At 40.4% G+C, this 21,281-nt stretch overlaps 2 protein-coding genes across 44 annotated transcripts in view; one reads left to right on the top strand and one right to left on the bottom strand.

Moving 5' to 3' along the window:
* LOC149127796 (centromere protein U-like) overlaps positions 1-21,281 on the bottom strand; it is a 133,193-nt gene that overhangs the window by 104,365 nt on the left and 7,547 nt on the right. The window lies entirely within an intron of this gene.
* Positions 1-21,281, top strand: part of LOC149127797 (anoctamin-5-like) — an 85,647-nt gene that overhangs the window by 44,261 nt on the left and 20,105 nt on the right. For 12 of the 32 annotated variants that reach the window (XR_016228987.1, XR_016228997.1, XR_016228989.1 and 9 more), the window contains one exon: positions 5,366-5,650. Coding sequence is in view for 11 of the 32 variants with exons in the window: in XM_089325605.1 (XP_089181731.1) it covers positions 5,366-5,650 (285 nt within the window). In the remaining 21 variants the exon portion in view is untranslated. Of the gene's footprint in view, positions 1-3,676; positions 3,906-5,365; positions 20,650-21,281 lie in introns of those variants that run through there. The other 20 variants (XR_016228990.1, XR_016228999.1, XR_016228993.1 and 17 more) reach the window with 9 other exon arrangements.

Genomic DNA, 21,281 nt, shown 5'->3' on the forward strand with positions numbered 1-21,281 from the left:
ACCTTTAAAATTATTTTTTTTTAAGCAGGCAGAGTTAGACAGTGAGAGAGAGAGAGACAGAAAGAAAGGTCTTCTTTCCATTGGTTCACCCCTGAAATGGCAGCTACGGCTGGTCACTGCGGCTGGCTCACTGCTTGATCGAAGACAGGAGCCTGGTGCTTCCTCTTCATCTCCCATATGGGTACATGGCCCATGCACTTGGGCTGTGCTCCACTGCCTTCCAGGGCTAGAGGAGAGCTGGACTGGAAGAGAAGCAACTGGGACAGAATCCGGTGCCCCAACCTGGACTAGAACCTGGGGTGCAGGCGCTGCAGGCAGAGGACTAGCCAAATGAGCTGCGGCGCAGGCCAGGATGGCCTTTATTACTGATTCAATTTCTGTCTCAATTGTGGGTCTGTTTAGGTTGTCTTCATAGTTCAATTTAGGTATGTTGTATTTGTCCAGTAATCTAACATATCTGATAGATTTCCCTGTTTGCTGGCATACAACTCTTTGTAGTAATTTCTGGTGTTTGTTGTTACAGTCCCTTTTTCATATTTGATTTTATTTATTTGGTACTTCTCTCTCCTTTTTTTTAATTAGTTGTGTCCATGGAGTGTCAACTGTTTATTTTTTAAAAAAACTCACTCTTCATTTGGCTGATCTTTTGTAATTTTTTTTCATACTCAATTCTGTTGATTTCTTCTGTAATTGTAATTATTTCTCTTCTCCCACTAGTTTTGCGTCTGGTTTGCTGCAGCTTTTCTAGATCCTTGAGATGCATTGATAGCTCATTTATTTGGTGCCTTTCCAGTTTTTTGATATAGGCACCTATTGCTATAAACTTTCCTCTTAACACTGCTTTTGCTGTATCCCGTAAGTTTTGATATGTTGTGTTGTTATCTTCATTTGCTTCCAGAAAGTTTTTGATTTCTCTTTTGATTTCTTCTGTGACCTGTTCTTCATTCAGGAGCATATTGTTCGGTCTCCATGTGTTTGCATATGCTCTAAGGATTCCTGAGTTGCTAAGTTCCAGCTTCATTCCATTGTCCTCTAAGAAAACTGCATGGTATGATTTCGATTCTTTGGAATTAGCTGAGACTTGCTTTATGGCCTAGTCAATCCTAGAGTAGGTTCCATGTACTGCTGAGAAGAATGTGTATTCTTCAAGTGTAGATATCTGTTAGATCCATTTAGGCTATAGTGTCAATTAAATCTGCTGTTTCCTTGCTGATTTTCTGTTTAGTTGATCTGTCCTTAGCTGAAAGTGGAGTATTGAAGTCCCCCAATGATATTGTATTGGAGTCTAAGTCTCCCTTTAAGGTCCTTAGCATATCTTTTAAATAACCGGTGCCCTATTATTATGTCCATACAGGTTTATAATAGTTACATCTTCCTGTTGAATTGATCCTTTAATCATTATATAGTGCCCTTCTTTGTCTCTCTTAACAGTGTTAGTGTTACAATTTATTTTTTCTGATATTAATATGGCCATACCAGCTCTTTTTTGGTTTCTGTTGGCGTGGAATATCTTTTTCCACCCTTTGACTTTCAGTCTGCATGCACTTTTCTAGGAAAGATGTATTTCTTGTAGGCAAATAGATGGGTTTTGTTCCTTAATCCATTCATCCAGTCTGTGTCTTTTAACTGGAGAGTTGAGGCCATTTATATCCAATGCGACTATTGATAAGTAGTGACTTTTCCCTGCCACTTTTCCAAATGTATTTCTAATATATGCTTTGAACTTGTGATCTTTTACTGAGAGATTTTCTTCCTTTACCTTCTTTCATGTGATGACCATGTTTCTGTGTGTAACACATCTTTAAGCATCTTTTGCAGGGCTGGATGAGTGGTGACAAATTCTTTCAATTTCTGTTTGCTATGAAAGGTCTTTATTTCACCTTCATTCACAAATGAGAGCTTTGCAGGATATAATATTCTGGCAGTTTTTTTCTCTTAGTACTTGGGCTATGTCTCACCATTCCCTCCTGTCCTGTAGGGATTGATGAGAAGTCTGCTGTGAGTCTCATTGGAGATCCTCTGAGAGTAATTTCTCTCTTGTACATTTTAGAATCTTTTCTTTATGTTTCATTGTGGTGAGTTTGATTACAATGTGTCATGGCGAGGATCTCTTCTGGTCATGTTTAATGGGAGTTCTGTGTGCTCCCTGTACTTGGATGTCTTTTTATTTCTCCAAAGACGGGAATTTTTCTGCTTGTATCTCTCTAAAAAGGCCTTCTACTCCTTTCTCTCTCTCCATGCCTTCAGAACGTCTAAAACCTGAATGTTGGGTTTTTTAATAGTATCCTGTAGATTCCCAACCATATTTTTTAGATTTCTAATTTCCTCTTCTTTTCTTTGGTTTGACTGTATGCTTTCCTGTGCTCTGTCTTCTAAGTCCGATATTCTCTCTTCTGCCACACTGATTCTGTTTTTAAGGTTCTCAACTGTGTTTTTTATTTGTTCTATTGAATTCCTCATTCCATTTTGATTCCTCCTTAAGATTTCATTTTCATAAGAGAGATTTTCTTTCATGTCCCGCATGGATTTCAGTATTTCATGCATTTGTGTTTTTTTAATGATTCTTTTTATTTATTTATTTATTTGACAGATAGAATGAGACAGTGAGAGATACAGAGAGAAAGGTCTTCCTTCCATTGGTTCACCCCCCAAATGTCTGCCGTGAACAGAGCTACACAGATCTGAAGTCAGGAGCCAGGTACTTCTTCCTGGTCTCCGACACAGGTGCAGGCACCTAAGCACTTGGGCCATCCTCCACTGCTTTCCAGGGCCACAGCAGAGAGTTGGCATGGAAGAGGAGCAACAGAGACTAGAAGCCAGCACCCTTATGTGATGCTGGCACCACAGGCAGAGGATTAACCAAGTGAGCCACGGTGCAGGCCCTCATGCATTTGTTTTTGATTACTTCTATATATTTTTTTTTTATTTTTTTGACAGGCAGAGTGGACAGTGAGAGAGAGAGACAGAGAGAAAGGTCTTCCTTTGCCGTTGGTTCACCCTCCAATGGCCGCCGCGGCCGGCGCGCTGCGGCCGGCGCACCGCGCTGATCCGATGGCAGGAGCCAGGAGCCAGGTGCTTTTCCTGGTCTCCCATGGGGTGCAGGGCCCAGGCACCTGGGCCATCCTCCACTGCACTCCCTGGCCACAGCAGAGGGCTGGCCTGGAAGAGGGGCAACCGGGACAGAATCCGGCGCCCCGACCGGGACTAGAACCCGGTGTGCCGGCGCCGCTAGGCGGAGGATTAGCCTAGTGAGCCGCGGCGCCGGCCCACTTCTATATATTCTTATCATAAATTTTTTTGAGTTCTATTTCTTTCATTTCTTCTATCTCATTGTCTTCATAATCTTGTATTAATTATCATGTTCTTTTGGGAGCGTCATGTTGTCTTCCTTGTTCTTGTCCCCTCAGTTGTTGCATTTGTTGTTTGCCATTTGTGGAGATACTTGTTATTTTCTTTTTTTTTTTCCACTGTGGCTACTTTTTTCATTTTATTATGACTCTTAAGATAAAAAGGGGACTGTCTGCTTTCAGTGACTCTCTAGAGTCTTGTGGTGGGTTTGGCCAGAGAGCTCTGTTCAGTTCTTCAGGGTTAAGGGTGTGCTTAAGGTGACAAACCCAGGTTGGGTGTGATAAATCTCTCCCTCTCTCTCTCTCTCTCTCTCTCTGTTTTTAATCAGAAGGGAAGTAATTCCACTCAGCTGAGCTCTTCTTCTCGATGGCGATCAGTGCCTGAGCACTAGCCCCGATGGGAATAATATTCGTCTGCTCTGTACCAAGGATCACACAAAGGATCTCTGCAGTCCTCAGTGTAAGCTCAGATCCTCCTGCAGTGTCTCTCACTGAGTAGCCAAGGCCGCTCGAGTTTGTGGCGTCTCCCACTGAGAGTACTCACATCTCAGCCACACTGTGAGTTCTCTCACACACTCTCATTTTTTTTTTCCTTTTTTCACAGTCCCAGTTCATGAGCTCCACTCATTCACTAGGTCTTGGTCTCCAGATTTCTGAGGTATCTCCATGCTGTCTTTCACAGTGGTTACAACCAGTTTACATTCCCACCAATGGTGGACCAAGATATCTTTTTCCCCACATCCTCACCAGCTTTTTTCATTTGTTAATTTCTGTTTCATGGCCATTCTAACTGGAGTGAGGCTAAACCTTATTGTGGTTTTGATTTGCATTTCCTCGATGGCTAGTGATCCTGAGCATTTTCTCAAGTGTTTATTGGCCATGTGAATTTCCTCTGTTGAAAAATGCCTATCAAAGTCTTTGGCCCATTTCTTAAATGGATTGTTTGTTTTATTTTGTTTTAAATTTCTTGAGCTCTTTATAGATTCTGGATATTAACCCTTTATTAGTTGTGTAGTTTGCAAATATCTTCTCACATTCTGTTGGTTGCCTCTTCACTTTGCCGAGTGTTTCTTTTGCATTGTATAAGCTTCTTGATGGAATCCCATTTGTCAATTTTGGCTTTGATTGGCTGTGCTGTGAGGTCTTTTCCAAGAAGTCTTGCATATCCCAATGTCTTGCAGAGTTTCTCTAATGTTCATTAATGAGTTGATTGTATTGAGTTGTAGATTTAGTTCTTTGATCAATTTTAAGTGGTATCCTGTCACAGCCAGTTGATATACATACACACAAAGGCTTCCATGGCTTCGGCTGGAGCCCAAAATGTCACTTCCCTTTTCCAGCTGGGTGCTGACCACTTTTGTAGAGAAGATGGGATAAGATAAATGTGCCCCTTTTACTTCTGCTGGGTCTGCAAGTACCTTAGGTCTCCAGGCCAGACTCACACCATGCTCGTCTTCTGGCTATATCAATACAGGTTATCGCAGTTTGGTCTCACCTCCATCTCTAAGCTGCTACCCCACTCTGACTCGGCTGCTTAGTGTGTTGTGTCCATTTTCATGCTGTGTGCCTGCAGCTTCCACATAGGCCCATGGCATTCCTCTTCCCTCTGTAGAAACTCCATTTTTGTGTTCTCTGATTCTCCCATTACAGCACACTTCCTACGCTATTTTTTGTTTGTTTGTTTTGCTATTGATCCCTATCCTAGCACAGCACATTGTTCCCTTCTGCCACCTTGGAGTCTCATGAATTTCTCTTTCTCTCTCTTTCTGTTTCTCCTTCATACATACACACACACATGCACACATATACATATATATTATATGTACCTATGCCCTTGTTTATGTAAGCATACGTTTTGAGAATTTGGTTTCCTAAAAGTTTTGCTGAAAAAATTTCAATTAACTGAAAATACTTGTACATGTTTGAGATTTTGTAAAATTTTATTTCTTTTCCTCAATCATCTCAATAACAAATATTTCAGGAAGCTTTGTGTTCTTTTTCCTCTTTTTACAATGCAGGACTCTGAAGATGGAAGGACTTACTTTGTCAAGATCCATGCTCCTTGGGAGGTATTAGTTACTTATGCTGAAGTATTGGGAATCAAAATGCCTATTCAGGAGAGTGATGTTCCCCAAAATGAGGACACTCCATTGACCTATATGCTTTCGGCTGTGAAACTTCCAGCGAGTGTGAAGTATCCTCATCCTGAATATTTCGCTGCCCAGTTCAGCAGACATCGTCAAGAGCTCTTCCTCATTGATGATCCATCAACTTTCTTTCCATCCTCGGCAAGAAACAGAATTGTAGGTAGAGAAACCTTCGGGCACATTCCTTCAAATGTTGTGTGTGTGCCTTTGTGTCCTTGTGTACAGGTGTGTGTATAATACAATGTCTGCAAGGTGTTCCTTTGTAGAATATGAGCACTTCATGGTGTTGGGTGAGTTTGAAAGTTTGTTTGGACCCTAAAACCCATTATCATCCCTACCTCTCAAATTGTTTTTTTTTAAAAAATGAGTGGTTGACAGTGTGGATATAGTAAAGATACAGGGTTCATGCAATACTCAGAAAAGCACCTAATTTTGAGAAGCAGAAGACATTTATTTTGTACATTTTTAATGAAATAGTTCTATAATCATAGAGGTTACTTGTAAAATTCAGTATACAGTAAGGACGGTTTCAATCATTCCCAATAAAATGGGAATAACTAAATTTTTATATGTGGATAGAATTTGTGAAACCTGAGAAATCTTTTCCCCTCTTTTAAAACCATTTTCAGTCTTTGAATCATTATTTCCTCTACATTTGTAGTCCTAGAATGTTTAACTTTCCCATTAGAACCTTGCCTCCTAAAGAATCATGGTTTCTGTGTGGCCATTTCTTTGTGTTTTGTGTTTAGACAGGAATAATATCTATTTCATTGATTACCCTGAAAATTAAATAATTCAAAAAATTGAAGGAGTTAAATTGTGCCAGGCATATAATAAGTGTTCAGTAAGTGTGAGATACTATCATTCTAATTGCTCTGACTTTAGATGAAAACTTTAGATTCTGTATTGCTTTTACACTTTCTATCTACTGCTTATTAATATAGTCACTATGGGTCAGCGGTCATAGACCCCTTTCTCTTCCTGAGCAAGTTAAGAGGCAAGATTATATTTTTCCCACATCTAAAATAAATATTTTTAAAATTCACTGGCAGGAGTACTAAAAATATAATTCCTAGAACATAGGCTTTTATTATAATATAAATGCACAAATGAAAAATACTGTCCCATTGCTTTCTAGGATTAAAAAGCAAAAGAAAAAAAACCTACAAGACAACCTTTAGGAAATAAAGAGCATATGACAGGGAACCAGAGAAGTTGTTTTGAGTCACAATCCTGCTACTTTCTAAATAAGATAATTTCTCTTGAAATAAACAAAATAATGTGGGTATTACTATGGAATCCAAATGAAAGCATGTATGTGAAGCACTCTGCAAATTTTAAGGTATTTTGGAGATACTTGGTACATTAAAAAGTTGCTAATACAAAGCAAGAAATTAGGAATTTGCTCAGTATTAGAAATGTCAGTATTTGTTTACTTTTACTTACTCTTTGTAAACAGTCAAATACCTTAGGGTAATTAGCAGCAAAGCACAATAATTTCTCCTCCTTCATGGTGGAGTGATAAAAATCTTGCTCTGTTGAGGAAGTTATTTTACAGATTTGCATATTAAAACCCCCCTTCTTTCCTACCCTCCTCCCAAACACTGTACTATATGTATGTACAAATCAAATAGTATTACAAGAACATCTCACATCAGGATAGAATTTCATACTTTTCAGAGCATCTTCAGAGCCATCATGACACTGGAAGCTCACAGTATATACTATATATTTTACTTTTACATATGTGAGCATGTATGTCTGCATATCAAACATATAGATGCATATATGAAAGATATTTTGTGTCACATCTTTTGTTGTGGACAAAGTCCAGACTTTCAAATATGAACCAAGCTCTAGATTTATCCAGCTGTAAAGAGGGAAAAAGCTCATGCTTTCAGTAGGAGACTAAAATTTAACATATGGCCAAGAAATTTGTATATAAAAGAGGAACAGTAAAACACATCTGATCACTTGAATAACAAGACTCTGGACAGAGAACTGGTTCTTAGTTCACACTGAAGCTGAAGTTTCAGTCCACCTATAATGAAATATTTTCCATTGCACTAATAATGCCTTACATGTATTCATGTCATTATCTTTTCAGTCTAAATAGTATTTCACAGTTTGACATTTTATGAGTGCACTCCTTCCAATATAGATTCTTTTTGATAGTTTTTTAAATTATTTTCAATTTGGGGCTTTTAACATATTCTAATTCATACATCCAAATATCTACAAATCATCTTATATGTTCTTATGACAAGCACTGTATTTGCACTGCCTAAAGCCAAACTTTTTAGCTCTTCTCTCTTGACTGTAACCATCAAAAAATAGACAAAAACCATCTCTCTCTTTTTCCCTCTCTCCCATCCTCTTTCAATCTGTGTCCATGCCTGTGTCTGTATCTGTATCTGTGTCTCTGTCTTTATCTCTGTCTCTGTCTCTCTTCATTCAGCACTTCCATTAAAGCATCAGAAAGAAACCTAAGATTTCTTTACACTACCAATTTGTCTCAGCCATGTTCAATCCATCAGTAGCTTCTATTAATGTAAATATCTAAATCCTAAATATCTCTTGAATCCATATTCTTTCAGTTCCATCCCCACTATTAGCAAATTTTCCAAAAACTTATAGCCATCATTAAAGAGATCTACCACAATGTTTTTTTAATGAGTCTCCATACCGATTTTTTGCTACCTCTAATATATGTGAATAACATATGCAAAACCTTCAAACCTCTTCTTTTTTTTTCCTTTCTTCTTTTCTTCTTCCTTCCTTTTTCTCTTTCCCTCCCCTCCTTCCTCCTTTCCTTCCATCTCTCTTTCTCTCTCTCCTTCTTTATTTCTTTTGTAAGATTTATCTATTTGAAAGGTATATTTTCAAAGACAGTGAAGAGAGAAGAGAAGAGAGATCTGTCCACTGGTTTACTCCCCAGATGCCACAATACCTGGGATTGGGCCATGTTAAAGTCAGGAGAAAAGGAACTCCATCCATGTTTCCTACATGGGTGCAGGGACCCAAGAATTTGGACCGTATTCCACTGCTTTCCCAGACACATTAGCAAGGAGCTGGACTGGAAGTGGAGTAAGCCAGGAGTCAAACCCATGCTCTTAGGAGAAGCTGACATTGTTAACCAGTGGCCTAACATGCTGTGCTGCAACACTGGCCCCAGCATCAATACTTCTTTTACAGTATAGATCAGTGTTTTTAATGTGGCTGAGAACTACATGATTTCCTTCAGAGGAATTACAATATACATAGGTATATAATTTGTATGCATATGCTGATTTTATTTCCTTATGGTAAATTCCCAGGAATGGGATGGCGGTGTCATGGTAAGGCTATATTCAATTTTTTTAAAAGATTATTTATTTGAGAGGTAGAGTTATAGACAGTGAGAGGGAGAGACAGAGAGAAAGGTCTTCCATCTGCTGGTTCACTCCACAGATGGCCGCAACTCCTGGACGTAGGCCCATCAGGAGCCAGGAGCTTCCACATCTCCCATGTGGGTGCAGGGACCCAAGCCCTTGGGCCATCTTCTGCTGCTTTCCCAGGCCATAGCAGAGAGCTGGATGGGAAGAGGAGCAGCTGGGACTAGAATCAATGCCCACGTGGGATGCTGGCACTGCAGACAGAGGATTAACCTACCTTGCCACAGTGCCAGCCCCAATATATTCAGATTTCTGAGGTATCTCCATACTGTCTTCCACAGTGGATGTACCAGCTTACATTCCCACTGACAGTGGATTAGGATATCTTTTCCCCTACATCCTCACCATTATTTATTCTTTGTTGATTTCTGTATGAAATCCATTCTAACTGGGGTGAGGTGAAACCTCATTGTGCTTTTGATTGCATTTCCCTGATGGTTAGTGATCCTGAGAATTTTTTCAAGTGATAGTTGGCCATTTGAATTGCCTCTTCTGAAAAATGCCTGATAAAATCATTTGCCCATTTTTAAATTGGATGGTTTGTTTTATTGCTCTTGAGTTTCTTGGGCTCTTTTTAGATTCTGTGTATTAATCATATATCAGTTGCCTAGTTTGTAAATATTTTCTTCCATTCTGTTGGTTGCCTCTTTGCTTTGCTGCGTGTGTGTTTTACAGTCCAGAAAATTTTCAATTTGATATAATCCCATTTGTCAATTTTGGCATTGATGCCTGTGCTTCTGGGGCCTTTTCCAAGAAGTCTTTGCCTATGCCAGTGTCTTGCACAGTTTACCCAATGGTCTCTAATAATTTGATGGTATTGGGTCATAAATTTAGCCTTTGAGCCATTTTGAGTGGATTTTTGTATAAGGTGTAACGTAGGGGTCTTGTTTCATACTTCTGGATTTGGAGATCCACTTTTCCCAGCACCATTTGTTAGAGAGACTGTTCTTGTTCCAGGGATTGATTTTAGCTCTTTTGTCAAAGGTAAGTTGGTAGTAGATGCATGGATTGATTGCTGGAGTTTCTATTCTGTTCCACTGGTCTACATGTCTATTTTTTTTGCCAGTAACAGACTATTTTGATTATAACTGCCCTGTAGTATGTCTTGAAATCTGGTATTCAGATGCCTCAGCTTTGTTTTTGTTGTATAAGATTGCTTTAGTTATTCAAGGTCTCCTCTGTTTCCATATGAATTTCAGGATTGTTTTTTCTAGATCTGAAAAGAATGTCCTTGGTATTTTGATCGAGATCACATTGAATCTGTAAATTGCTTTCAGTAGTATGGAATTCTTTTAAAAAATATTTTTTCATTTTATTTGAAATGCAGAGTTACAGAGAGACAGAGGCAGAGGGGGGAGGGAGAGGGGGGTCCTCCATCCACCAGTTCTCTCCTCAGACAACCCCAGTAGTATGTATATTTTAATGATATTGATTCTTCCAGCCCATGAACATGGAAGATTTTTCCACTTTTTGGTGTCTTCTATTTCTTTCTTTAATGCATTATAATTTTCATCATAGAAAGCTTTGATGCCCTTGGTTAAATTTATTCTAAGGTTTTCATTTTTTTTTTTGTAGCTATTGTGACTGGAATTATTTTAGAGGTTCTTTCTCAGCTATGGCATTGTCTGTATAGAAAAACTATTGATTTTTGTGTGTTAATTTTATATCCTGCCACTTTACCAAATTCTTATGAGTTCCAATAGTCTCTTAGTTGTTTCTTTTGGATCCCATATATATGGAATCATGTCATCTGTAAATAGCGATCATTTGACTTCCTCCTTCCCAATTTATTTCCCTTTGCTTTCTTTTTCTTGTCTAATGGCTCTGGCTAAAACTTCCAGGACTATATCGAATAGCAGTGGTGAGAGTGGGCATCCTTATCTGGTTCCAGATCTTAGTTGATATGCTTCCAACATTTTCCCACTCAGTTAGATGCTGGCCATAGGTTTGACATAAATTGCCATGATTGTGTTGAGGAATGATCATTCTATCCCCAATTTGCTTATGGTTTTCATCATGAAAGGATGTTGTATTTTATCAGATGTTTCTCTGCATCTGTTGAGATAATCATATGGTTTTTGTTCTTCAGTTTGTTAAGGTGATGTATCACATTGATTGATTTGTGAAGACTGAATCATCCCTGTGTACCAGAGATAAATATCATTTGATCCAGTGAGTGATATTTTTGATGTGCTATTGGATTCGATTGGCTAAGATTTTGTTGAGGATTTTTGCATCTATGTTCATTAGGGAAATTCATCTATAGTTTTCTTTTTCTGTTGTATCTTTTTCAGGTTTAGAAATTAAGGTGATGCTGGCTTCATAGAAGGAGTTTGGGAGGTTCCCCCCTTCAATTGTTTTGAATGACTTAAGAACTGAAATTAGTTCTTTTTTTAAATATCTGGTAGAATTCAGCAGTGAATCCATCCAGTTCTTAACCTCTCTTTGTTGGGAGTGTCTTTATCACTGATTCATTTTCCATCTTGGTTATTGGGCTTTTTATGTCTTATGTGTCTTCATGACTCAATTTTGGTAGCATCTATGTATCCATTGTTTTTCTCCTAATTTTCCTAATTTGTTAGCATGAAGCTCTTTGTAGTAATTCCTGATGATTCTTTTTATTTCTGTGGTACCTGTTGTTACATTTTTTTATCTCTGCTTTTATTGATTTGGATCTTCTCCCTCTTTTTTTTGTTATTTGGGCAAATGGTTTATCCATCTTGTTTATATTTTCAAAAAACAGGTCTTTGTTTTGCTGATCTTTTGTATTTTTTTTTAATTTTTTCCCTAATTTTAATCATTTCTTAAGTCCTACTAGTGTTGGGTTTGATTTTCTGTTGTTTTTCTACTTACTTGAGATGCATTGATAGCTCATTTATTTGATGCCTTTCCAATTTCTTGATGTAGGTACCAACTGGTATAAACTTTCCTCTTAAGACTACTTTTGCTGTATCCCATAAGTCTTGATATGTTTCCAAAATTTTTTAATTCTCTTTTTATTTCTTCTATGACCCACTGTTCATTCAGGAGTATCTTGTTCAGTTTCCATGTGTTTGCATATGTTCCACAGATTCTTGAGTTGCTGATCTCCATCTTCATTCCATTGTGGTCAGAGAAGATACATGATATGATTTTGAATTTTTTGAATTTGCTGAGACTTGCTTTATGGCCTAGAATGTGATAAATGGTAGAGAAAGTGTTTCATGCACTGGTGAAAAGAATGTGCATTCTGCAGCTATAGGATGCAAAGTTCTGTAGGTATCTATGAGGTCCATTTGGACTATAGTATCAATAACTCTGTTGTTTCCTTGCTGAAAATTTGTCTGATTTGTCACTGCTGAAAGTAGGATATTCAAATCCCCCAATACTGTTATATTGAAGGCTATGTCTCCCTTTAAATACCTTAACATTTTTTTATAGCCAGGTGCACTGTAATTAGGTGCATATAAATTTATTATAGTCACATCTTCCTATTAAATTGGCAATTAATCATTACCTAGTACCCTTCTTAGTCTCTTTGAACAGTTTTTGTGTTAAAGTCTATTTTGTATTATGTTAGGATGGCTAAACCAGGTCTTCTTTAGTTTCAGTTAGCATGGAATATCTTTTTCCATCCTTCAACTTTCAGTCTGTGTGTATCTTTGTTGGTGAGATGTGTTTCTTGTAGGCAACAAATAGATAGATCTTGTTTATTCATTCTTTCAGCCAGTCTGTATCATTTACTGGAAAGTTGAGGCCATTTACATGAAAGATGACTATTTTTTTAAAGATTTATTTATTTATTTGAAAGGCAGAGTTACACAGAAAGAGAAGGAGAGGTAGAGAGAGTCTTCCATCCACTGTTTCACTCCCCAGTTGGCTGCCTTGGCCAGAGCTGCAGTGATCTAAAGCCAGGAGCTAGGAGCTTCTTCCAGGTCTCCCATGCAGGTACAGGGGCCCAAGGACTTTGTATCTTCTACTGCTTTCCCAGGCCACAGCAGAGCACTGGATTGAAAGTTGAGCTGCTGAGACTTAAACTGGCACTCATATGGGATGCCGGCACTGCAGGAGGCAGCTTTACCTGCTACGCCACAGCTCCAGCCCCGATCAAGGTGACTATTGATAATTAACAATTTGTCCCTGCCATTTGTGCATTAATATTCCTATTGTTTACTTTGGATTTCCTTTGTACCTTTACTTGGAGATTTTCTGCCTTCACATTCTTTAATATTGATGATCATATTTCTGTGTTTGCGTATAGCACATCCTTAAACATCTTTTGTAAGGCTGGAAGAATGGTGACAAATTCTTTTTTTTAAGATTTACTTATTTGAAAGTCAGAGGAACACTGAGAGAAAAGGAGAGACAGAGACAGAGGTCTTCCAAACCGCTGGTTCTCTTCCCAATTGGCCACAACAACCGGAGCTGCGCTAATCTGAAGCCAGGAGCCAGGATTTTCTTCCGGGTCTCCCACGTGGGTGCAGGGGCCCAAGGACTTGAGCCAGTTTGTACTGCTTTCCTGGGCCATAACAGAGAGCTGGATAGGAAGTGGAGCATCCTGTACTCAAACTGGCACCCATGTTGAATGCTGACACTGTGGGTGGCGGTTTTGTCTACTATGCCGCAGTGCCAACCCCAACAAATTCTTTCAATTTCTGTTTGTGGTAAAGAGTCTTTATTTACCCTTTATTCAAAAATCAGAACTTTGCTGGCTATAGTATTCTGGGTTGGCAGGTTTTTTTTTTTCCCTGTTAAACTTGCAAACTTGCACTATATCTCACCATTATCTCCTAGCCTATAGGGTTTCTGATAAGAAGTCCGGAGCCAGGAGCTTCTTTCCAGGTCTCCCACATGGGGAACAAGTTCCCCAGGAGTTTGGGCCATCTTCCACTACTTTACCTGGTGCATTAGCAGGGGAGTGGAATGGAAGTGAAGCAGCCAGGACTTGAACCAGAGCTCACTTGGGATGCTGGCACCACCAGCTGCGGCTTAACCTGCTATGCTACAGCACTGGCCCTGATCATTTCCTTTGGTACAGATGTTTCTAATTTTAATGTAATTCATGTAAATAAGTCTTTGTTTTATGAGTAATATTCTTGATCTTTACCTGCCACCAAGGTCCTGCAGTTTATTTCCTGTGTTATCTTCCAGACGTTGCACTATTTTATTTTTCACATAGATTATTATCTTCCTGGATTTAATTTTGGTGCAAGGTACAATATAGAAGTCAGTTGTTTTCCCATATATATAGTCAGTGACCTTCACCAATTATTGAAAACATTCAATTATTAAATAAACTTTTTTTTAAAAAAAGGAAAATATTATTTGAAAAGCAGAGTTATAGAGAGGCAGAGAGAGAGAGATCTTCCATCTGCTGGTTCTCTCCCCAAATGGCTGCAATTGCCAGAGCTGAGCTGATCTGAAGCCAGGAGCCAGGAGCTTCCTCCAGGTCTCCCACATGGGTGCAGGGGCCCACAGACTTGGGCCATCTTCCACTGCTTTCCCAGGTGCATTAGCAGGAAGGTGGATCAGAAATGGAGTAGTCAAGACTTGAAACAATGCCCATATGAGATGCTGGCACTGCAAGCTGGGTCTTTAACTCGCTGCCCCACAGTGCTGTCCCCTGTTAATATTTTCTTTCAGTGGCACCCTTGTCACAACTTAATTATGTATATATATATATGTATATATATATATGTATTTTTACTTCTAGACTCAACCCTGATGCTTTGATTTCTTTGTCTAATTTTGTGTCACTTCTGACAATATTGAACTTTACCTGAGCTCTGTAGCCCAGAAACACAGGGACAGAGGAATCCTGCATGCTTCTCTTTCTCAGAAATAGTTTATTGCAAAGAACAATTCTTCCCCAGATGACTTAGATAATACTCACCTTGCCAGTTTGACTTGAGAGCACTAATTGCCACATATTCATCCTAAATGCACCTGCTAATTGAAGTGTCTATCTGTTATTTAAATACCTTTATAAAAAATTAGACTTCTTATACTTCTGTGCTAAGAGCCAGGTACCCAGGCAAAACTTCTGCAGAGCCTGGGAGATTGGGCTGCTTTCTTCATTGCTTAACTTCCAATGAAATGGCTCCAAAAGAACTTAAGGAAAAACTTTGATTTTTAAAGCAGGTGAGAATCCTATTTACTTTTTAAATAGTATTTTATATAGGTACATATATTACACGTACACACATTTGTATGAATCTGAAAAGGATAGAAAAGAGTTTGTCACTACAATTTCTCTAATGGAAATGCTTCAAGGAAAGTGAGGTAGGGGAAATATCTTTCCCACACTTACCCTTACAATCTCACCTTTTTGTTATTTCAGACACACTCCCTCCAAATTTCCATTTGTGTTACAGAGGTGTTTAGCTGAAATATTTATCTGAATCGAACCATCAAAAGCAAGTATTTATTAACTGACTTGATCAATTTAATTAAGCTTGTCTCCTCCCACAAGAACCTGAACTTTGAACCTTCAGCCACCCAAAGTGGCATGCAGAATAGCTGCTCCTTAGCTTTCCTTACTTTGCCCTATAAAATAAATAATACTCCAAAGAAAGATAGTCCCTGAAGCTTATTTTCTTTTTCCTATAAAAGAAGAGCTATTGATCTGGCACTGTGGTATAGTGAGTTAAGCAACCACTTCGAATACCTGGCATCTCATATCTGGGTACTAGTTGGAGTCCCAGCTGCTCCTCTCCTGAACCTGGTTCCTGTTAATGTGCCTGGGAAGGTAGCAGATGGTGGTACAAGTACTTAGGCCCCTGCCACCCCTGCGAGGAGACCAGGATGGAGTTGCTGGCTCTTCTCTTTGGCCTGGTCCAATCCAGTGGCTGCTACAGCCATTTAGGAAGTGAACCTGAAGAAAGAAGATCTTTGTCCTTTTCTCTGTTGCTGTGCCTTTCTAATAAATAAATCTTTGAAAAAGGAAAGAAGGGAGGAAGGAAGGAAGCCTGTTTCCACCTGACCCCTCAAATGTTTGCATCTGATCAGAACATTCTTATTCCAATAGTCTGCTGCCCCTTGTTGCAGTTTCCTTTTGAATAATTTCTATCTTTGGTAAGTCCAGTTTTGTTTTCATTTAACAATACCCATGCCTTACTTGCTATCATGGCTTTAAAATACATGTTAATATCTGGTTCAGTAAATTTTTCCAGTTTGTCAATGCAGAGTTTTTATTTTGGTGAACTTTTCCCAAGGAAATTATTCAAAGTAAATCAAATAGTTCATATTTATCACATTATCTATCAAAACTGAAATGCATAAATTGTGATTGATTTAAAAAGTAGACTAAGTTTCCCTTAAAACAAATGACCAGATAATGATTCAAGGACAACCACCATACCACTCAACAGGCCTTAAATGATAAAATTTAAGAGAGAGAAATAAATGCTAAAAAGACTAGATTCAAGCCGGTGCTGCGGCCGGCGCACCACACTGATCCGATGGCAGGAGCCAGGTACTTCTCCTGGTCTCCCATGCAGGTGCAGGGCCCAAGTACTTGGACCATCCTCCACTGCATTCCTGGGCCATAGCAGAGAGCTGGCCTGGAAGAGGGGCAACCGGGACAGAATCCGGCACCCTGACTGGGACTAGAACCCGGTGTGCCGGCTCCGCTAGGTGGAGGATTAGCCTGTTGAGCTGAGGCGCCAGCTTCCCACTACCTTTTGAAGATATGTGTGTATGTGTGCATATATGTAGACAGACAGACATAGCATGGGGCAAGACAAACTGACCATCTTCCCCCACCCCTCCCCCAATCCCTTGAGATAATCTCCCTCCTCCAATACGTGTTTATTCTGGTCTGCGCTGGGCCACACATGGAAAGGGAACCTCGTCTGACTTGCGTCCTCACTGAGGAGGCCAACATTCCTCCACGTCCCCATCTCACGCCCACTCCAGGGTCTGCCTCGGGAAGTGCTGCAAGGCTGGGGTGCAGTCAGGCACCAAGGCCCTGCCTGTGGTCCTCAAACACGGGGTGTGACTAAGAAGGAGCTGGAAGCCCAGGTAGCAAGACTCTGCCGGCCAGAGGAGAGTGGCAGGTGAGGGGAGGGACAGAGCCCAATACAGCACTTGCCTTCCCCCGCCCCCTCCAGTTCTGCTGCTTCCAGCAGGCATGCAAAGCCCAGGCGGAAAACCAGGAACCCGAGGAGGGGAAAGAGGAGAGATGGAGGCAGAAGAGAACAAGGCTGGGGGCTCAGGTCACGCAGGTCAGGCCAGCGCTGGGGCCCCAGGAGTGGGACGGGAACTGTGACTCACACCTCTCTGCTCCCTGACAGATGAGGGTGAGAAGGGCAGCGGCAGTGAAGACGCATGCTCAGGCAGCGAGAGTGAACAGGAGAGGGGTGACAGGGATGAGGCGAGTGACAAGAATGGCAGTGGCGAGCAGGAGAGCCCAGGCCTCCTGGGACAAGCAGATGATCTGGCTGCGATGCCGATCTAGAGGACGATGCCGACTCTGACGAGCACGATGAGCCTGTGGTGCAGTGACAGTGACTCGGACAGCAGCGGAGACGCAGGTGCTTAGCGGAATCACAGGCAGAGCGCCAGTCCCCGCCCCTGTGGCAGGGAGCACTTGGCCCAGGGGGACAGCAGTGAGCCTGCAGCCTCTGACTCCCAGGAAGCCGACAGTGCCTGAGCCCCAGGGCTGGCACAGGCACCGTTACTGATCAGCTGCACAAGATTAAAACTAGCGATGGACTCTCTACTGCTCTTCACCCGGAAAGAAGTTATTTACCCTGCTGCTGTGAATAACAACAACACAACAGACAAATCCCAAATCTCCAAGTGGAACCATTCAACTGAATGTTTACAACTTAATAAAACCCAATTGAAAAACAGGCAGAGTTTGAATAGACAGTTCTTCAAAAAGCATGTTCAACTGACCAATAGGAACATTAAGAAGATGCTTAATAACTACTAGTCATGTAGGAAATGCAAATCAAAACCACATTAAGCTATTATGTTGTATCTCTTAGTATAAAAAAACCAAAATAAGTGTAGGTGAGGATGAGCAGCAGTTGGGACCCTGTGCACTGCTGGTGGGAATTTGAAATGCTGCAGTCACTGCACAAGACAGCACAGCATGTTCTGAATACAAACACAGCACTCCTGTATGAACCAGCCACTCCACTTCTAGCTATGTTCCTAAAGAAGTGAAAGCAGGTTCCAGAAGCGAGAAATTGTGCAACCATGTAAATTACAGCATTATTCACAACAGTCAACAGGTGGAAGCAAACCAACATCCATCAACAGACAAATGGATAAATGTGGTAAATACATAGGATGATGGAATATTATTCAGCTATAAAAAGGAAATGCTGACATATGTTACAGGAGGGATGAACCCTAAAGACATTACATTAAATAAACTGGCTACAAAAGGGCAAATATTCTATGATACCTCTTGTAAGAGGTGTTAAAGTAGTCCAATTCATAGAGAAAGAAAGTAGAATGGGAGTTACCAAGGGCTGGGACAAAGGGAGAAGGGGGAATTGTTCAGTTGGTACAGGGTTTCAGTTAGGATAGATGAGAAAATTCTGGAGATGGATTGTCATGCAGTTATACAACATAAATGCTGATAGTGTTTCAAGATGGCAGAATAGGAAGGGAGCTTACTACTCTAGTCTAGATGAAGATGGTTAAGAAAAATAAAGGTGAGAGGCTGCAACCTCAGGGAACAGTTAGGGAGAAAAAGGCAGAAGAAACCATTAGAGGGACACTGTGCATCTACGTGGAGGGTGTGGATGCACACAACTCAGGACCCCAGCGACCAAAAGCCTCAGCACCAGCTTTGGAGTGAGGAGACACCAGACTGCTGCAGGCCAAGCCACTGGCAAGAAGGCTGTGGGAAGAGTCTGGTTTGAGTCTGGCTTGGAGCCTTGAGGGGGGACAGTGAACCTGCCAACCTAGAGGGAAAAAAAAAAAAGAGGGTTTCTGTTTCTCCCTGACCCGCCGGCACCAGTGGCCTGTCCTGTGACGAGCTGAGAGGGCAGGCAGCATTTTGGACACACATCACAGCCGCGCTCGCTGGTGTCTATGTGCCCAGCAACCAGCCGAGAGGAAACGCCCAAGTCTGGGTGGGATAACTGACAGGGGGCTGGGTGCCCGTAACTGTGGGAGCCTCGTGTGCTATGACTGTGAAAACACGGGCTGCATCGGAGGGCGCAGGGTGTGGCTGGGTCTCGGGGCAGTCACTGTGGTGGCTCATCATGCTGGAGGTCCCTGATTCCCTGGTGAGGGTCACTGCTACAGGATCCATGTCCACCCGAGGACTGCAGGGATACTTTGACACGATCAGAAAAGATCTTCACCACAAAACGTTGTAGTCAAACTCTCCACAGTAAAGCATAAAAGATTCTAAAATGTGCATGAGAGAAATGCCAGGTTACTTTCAGAGGCTCTCCAATTAGACTCACAGCTGAATTCTCATCAGAAATGAGATATATTCCAAGTCTTAAGAGAAAAAAACTGTCAACCTGGAATACTGTACTCTGCAAAGCTCTCATTTACAAATGAAGGTGAAATAAAGACCTTCCACAACAGAGATTGAGTTTGTCAGTACTCGTCCAGCATTACAAAAGGTACTTAAGGATGCACTACACACAGAAACATGGTCATCACTATGAAAGAAGATGAGGGCGGACAATCTCCCAGTAAAAGTACAAAGGAAATCCAAAGTAAACAATAGGAATGTTTATGGGGGAATGGCAGGGCCAAGTCCTTACTTATCAATAGTCAACTTGAATGTAAATGGCCTCAACTCTCTAGTAAAAAGGCACAGACTGGCTGAATGGATTAAAAAACAAAACCCATCTATCTGCTGCCTACAAGAAACACATCTCACCAACAAAGACACATGCAGACTGAAAGTCAAAGGATGAAAAAAGATATTCCATGATATCAGAAAGCTCTCTGCTATGGCCTGGGAAAGCAGGAGAGGATGGTCCAAGTCTTTGGGCCCCTACTCCCACGTGGGAGACCTGGAGTTAGCTCCTGGCCCGGATCAATGCAGCTCCGGCCATTGCGGCCAATTGGGGAGTGGACTATCAGATGGAAGACCCCCCTCTCTCTCTTTCTCTCTCTCTCTCTGCCTCTCCTCTCTCTGTGTAACTCTTTTGAATAAATAAATAATAAATAAATCTTTTAAAAAAAACCTACTTTCAGCAATGGACAGATCAAGCAAACAGAATATCTGCAAGCAAACAGTAGAGTTAACACTATAGACCAAATGGACCAAACAGATAACTACAGAACTTTTCATCCTACAAATGCAGAATGCACATTCTTCTCACCAGTGCATGGAACCTTCTCTAGGGTAGACCACATGCTAGGCCATAAAGCAAGTCAAAGCAAATAAAAAAATCAAAATCATATCATGCATCTTCTCTGACTACAATGGAATGAAGCTGGAAATCAGCAACTCAGTAATCTCTAGAACATATGCAACACATGGAGACTGAACAATATGCTCCTGAATGAACAGTGGGTCACTGAAGAAATCAGAAAAGAAATTTAAAAATTTATGGAAATGAATAAAGATGAAAATACAACATAGCAAAACTTATGGGATATGGCAAAAGCAGTGTTAAGAGGAAAGTATATAGCAATTGGTGCCTATATCAAGAATTAGAAAGATACCAAATAAATGAGCTATCAATGCATCTCAATGATGTAGAAAAACAATAACCAAACTCAAAAACAGTACAAGAAAAGAAATAATGAAAATTAGAGAACAAAAAAATTGAAACCCAAAAATTCAAAAGATCAGAGAAAAGTGAAGCTGGCTTTTTGAAAAAATAAAACTGACATTGGCCCAACTAACCAAAAAAAAAAAAAATAAATAAAAGAGGAGACCTAAATCAATGAAATTGATATGAAAAAGGATATGGAATAGATACCACAGAAATAAAAACAATCATCAGAAACTACTATAAATAGCTGTATGCCAACAAAATGGGAAACCTACAGGAAAGAATAGACTCTTGGACACATACAACTTAACTATATTGCGCCATGAAGACATAGAAAACCTAAACAAAACAATAAGCAAAACAGAAATTGAATTAAGAATAACTACTCTCCCAGCAAAGAAAAGCCCAGAACCCAGTGGCATCACTGCTGAATTCTACCAGACATTTAAAGAAGTACTAACTCCAATTCTTCTAAAGCTATTCAAAAACAATTAAAAGGGACGGAATCCTCCTAAATTCTTTCTATGAAGCCAGCATCACCTTAAATCCTAAACCTGGAAAAGATACAACAGAGAAAGAGAACTACAGACCCGTTTCTCTGATGAATATAGATGCAAATTCCAATCAAATCCAACATCAGAATGATCATTCACTTAGACCAAGAGG

The sequence above is a fragment of the Oryctolagus cuniculus genome, chromosome 2 (genome assembly GCF_051225735.1).
Source record: "Oryctolagus cuniculus isolate XC-2025 breed Fujian yellow rabbit chromosome 2, ASM5122573v1, whole genome shotgun sequence".
NCBI lineage: Eukaryota > Metazoa > Chordata > Mammalia > Lagomorpha > Leporidae > Oryctolagus > Oryctolagus cuniculus.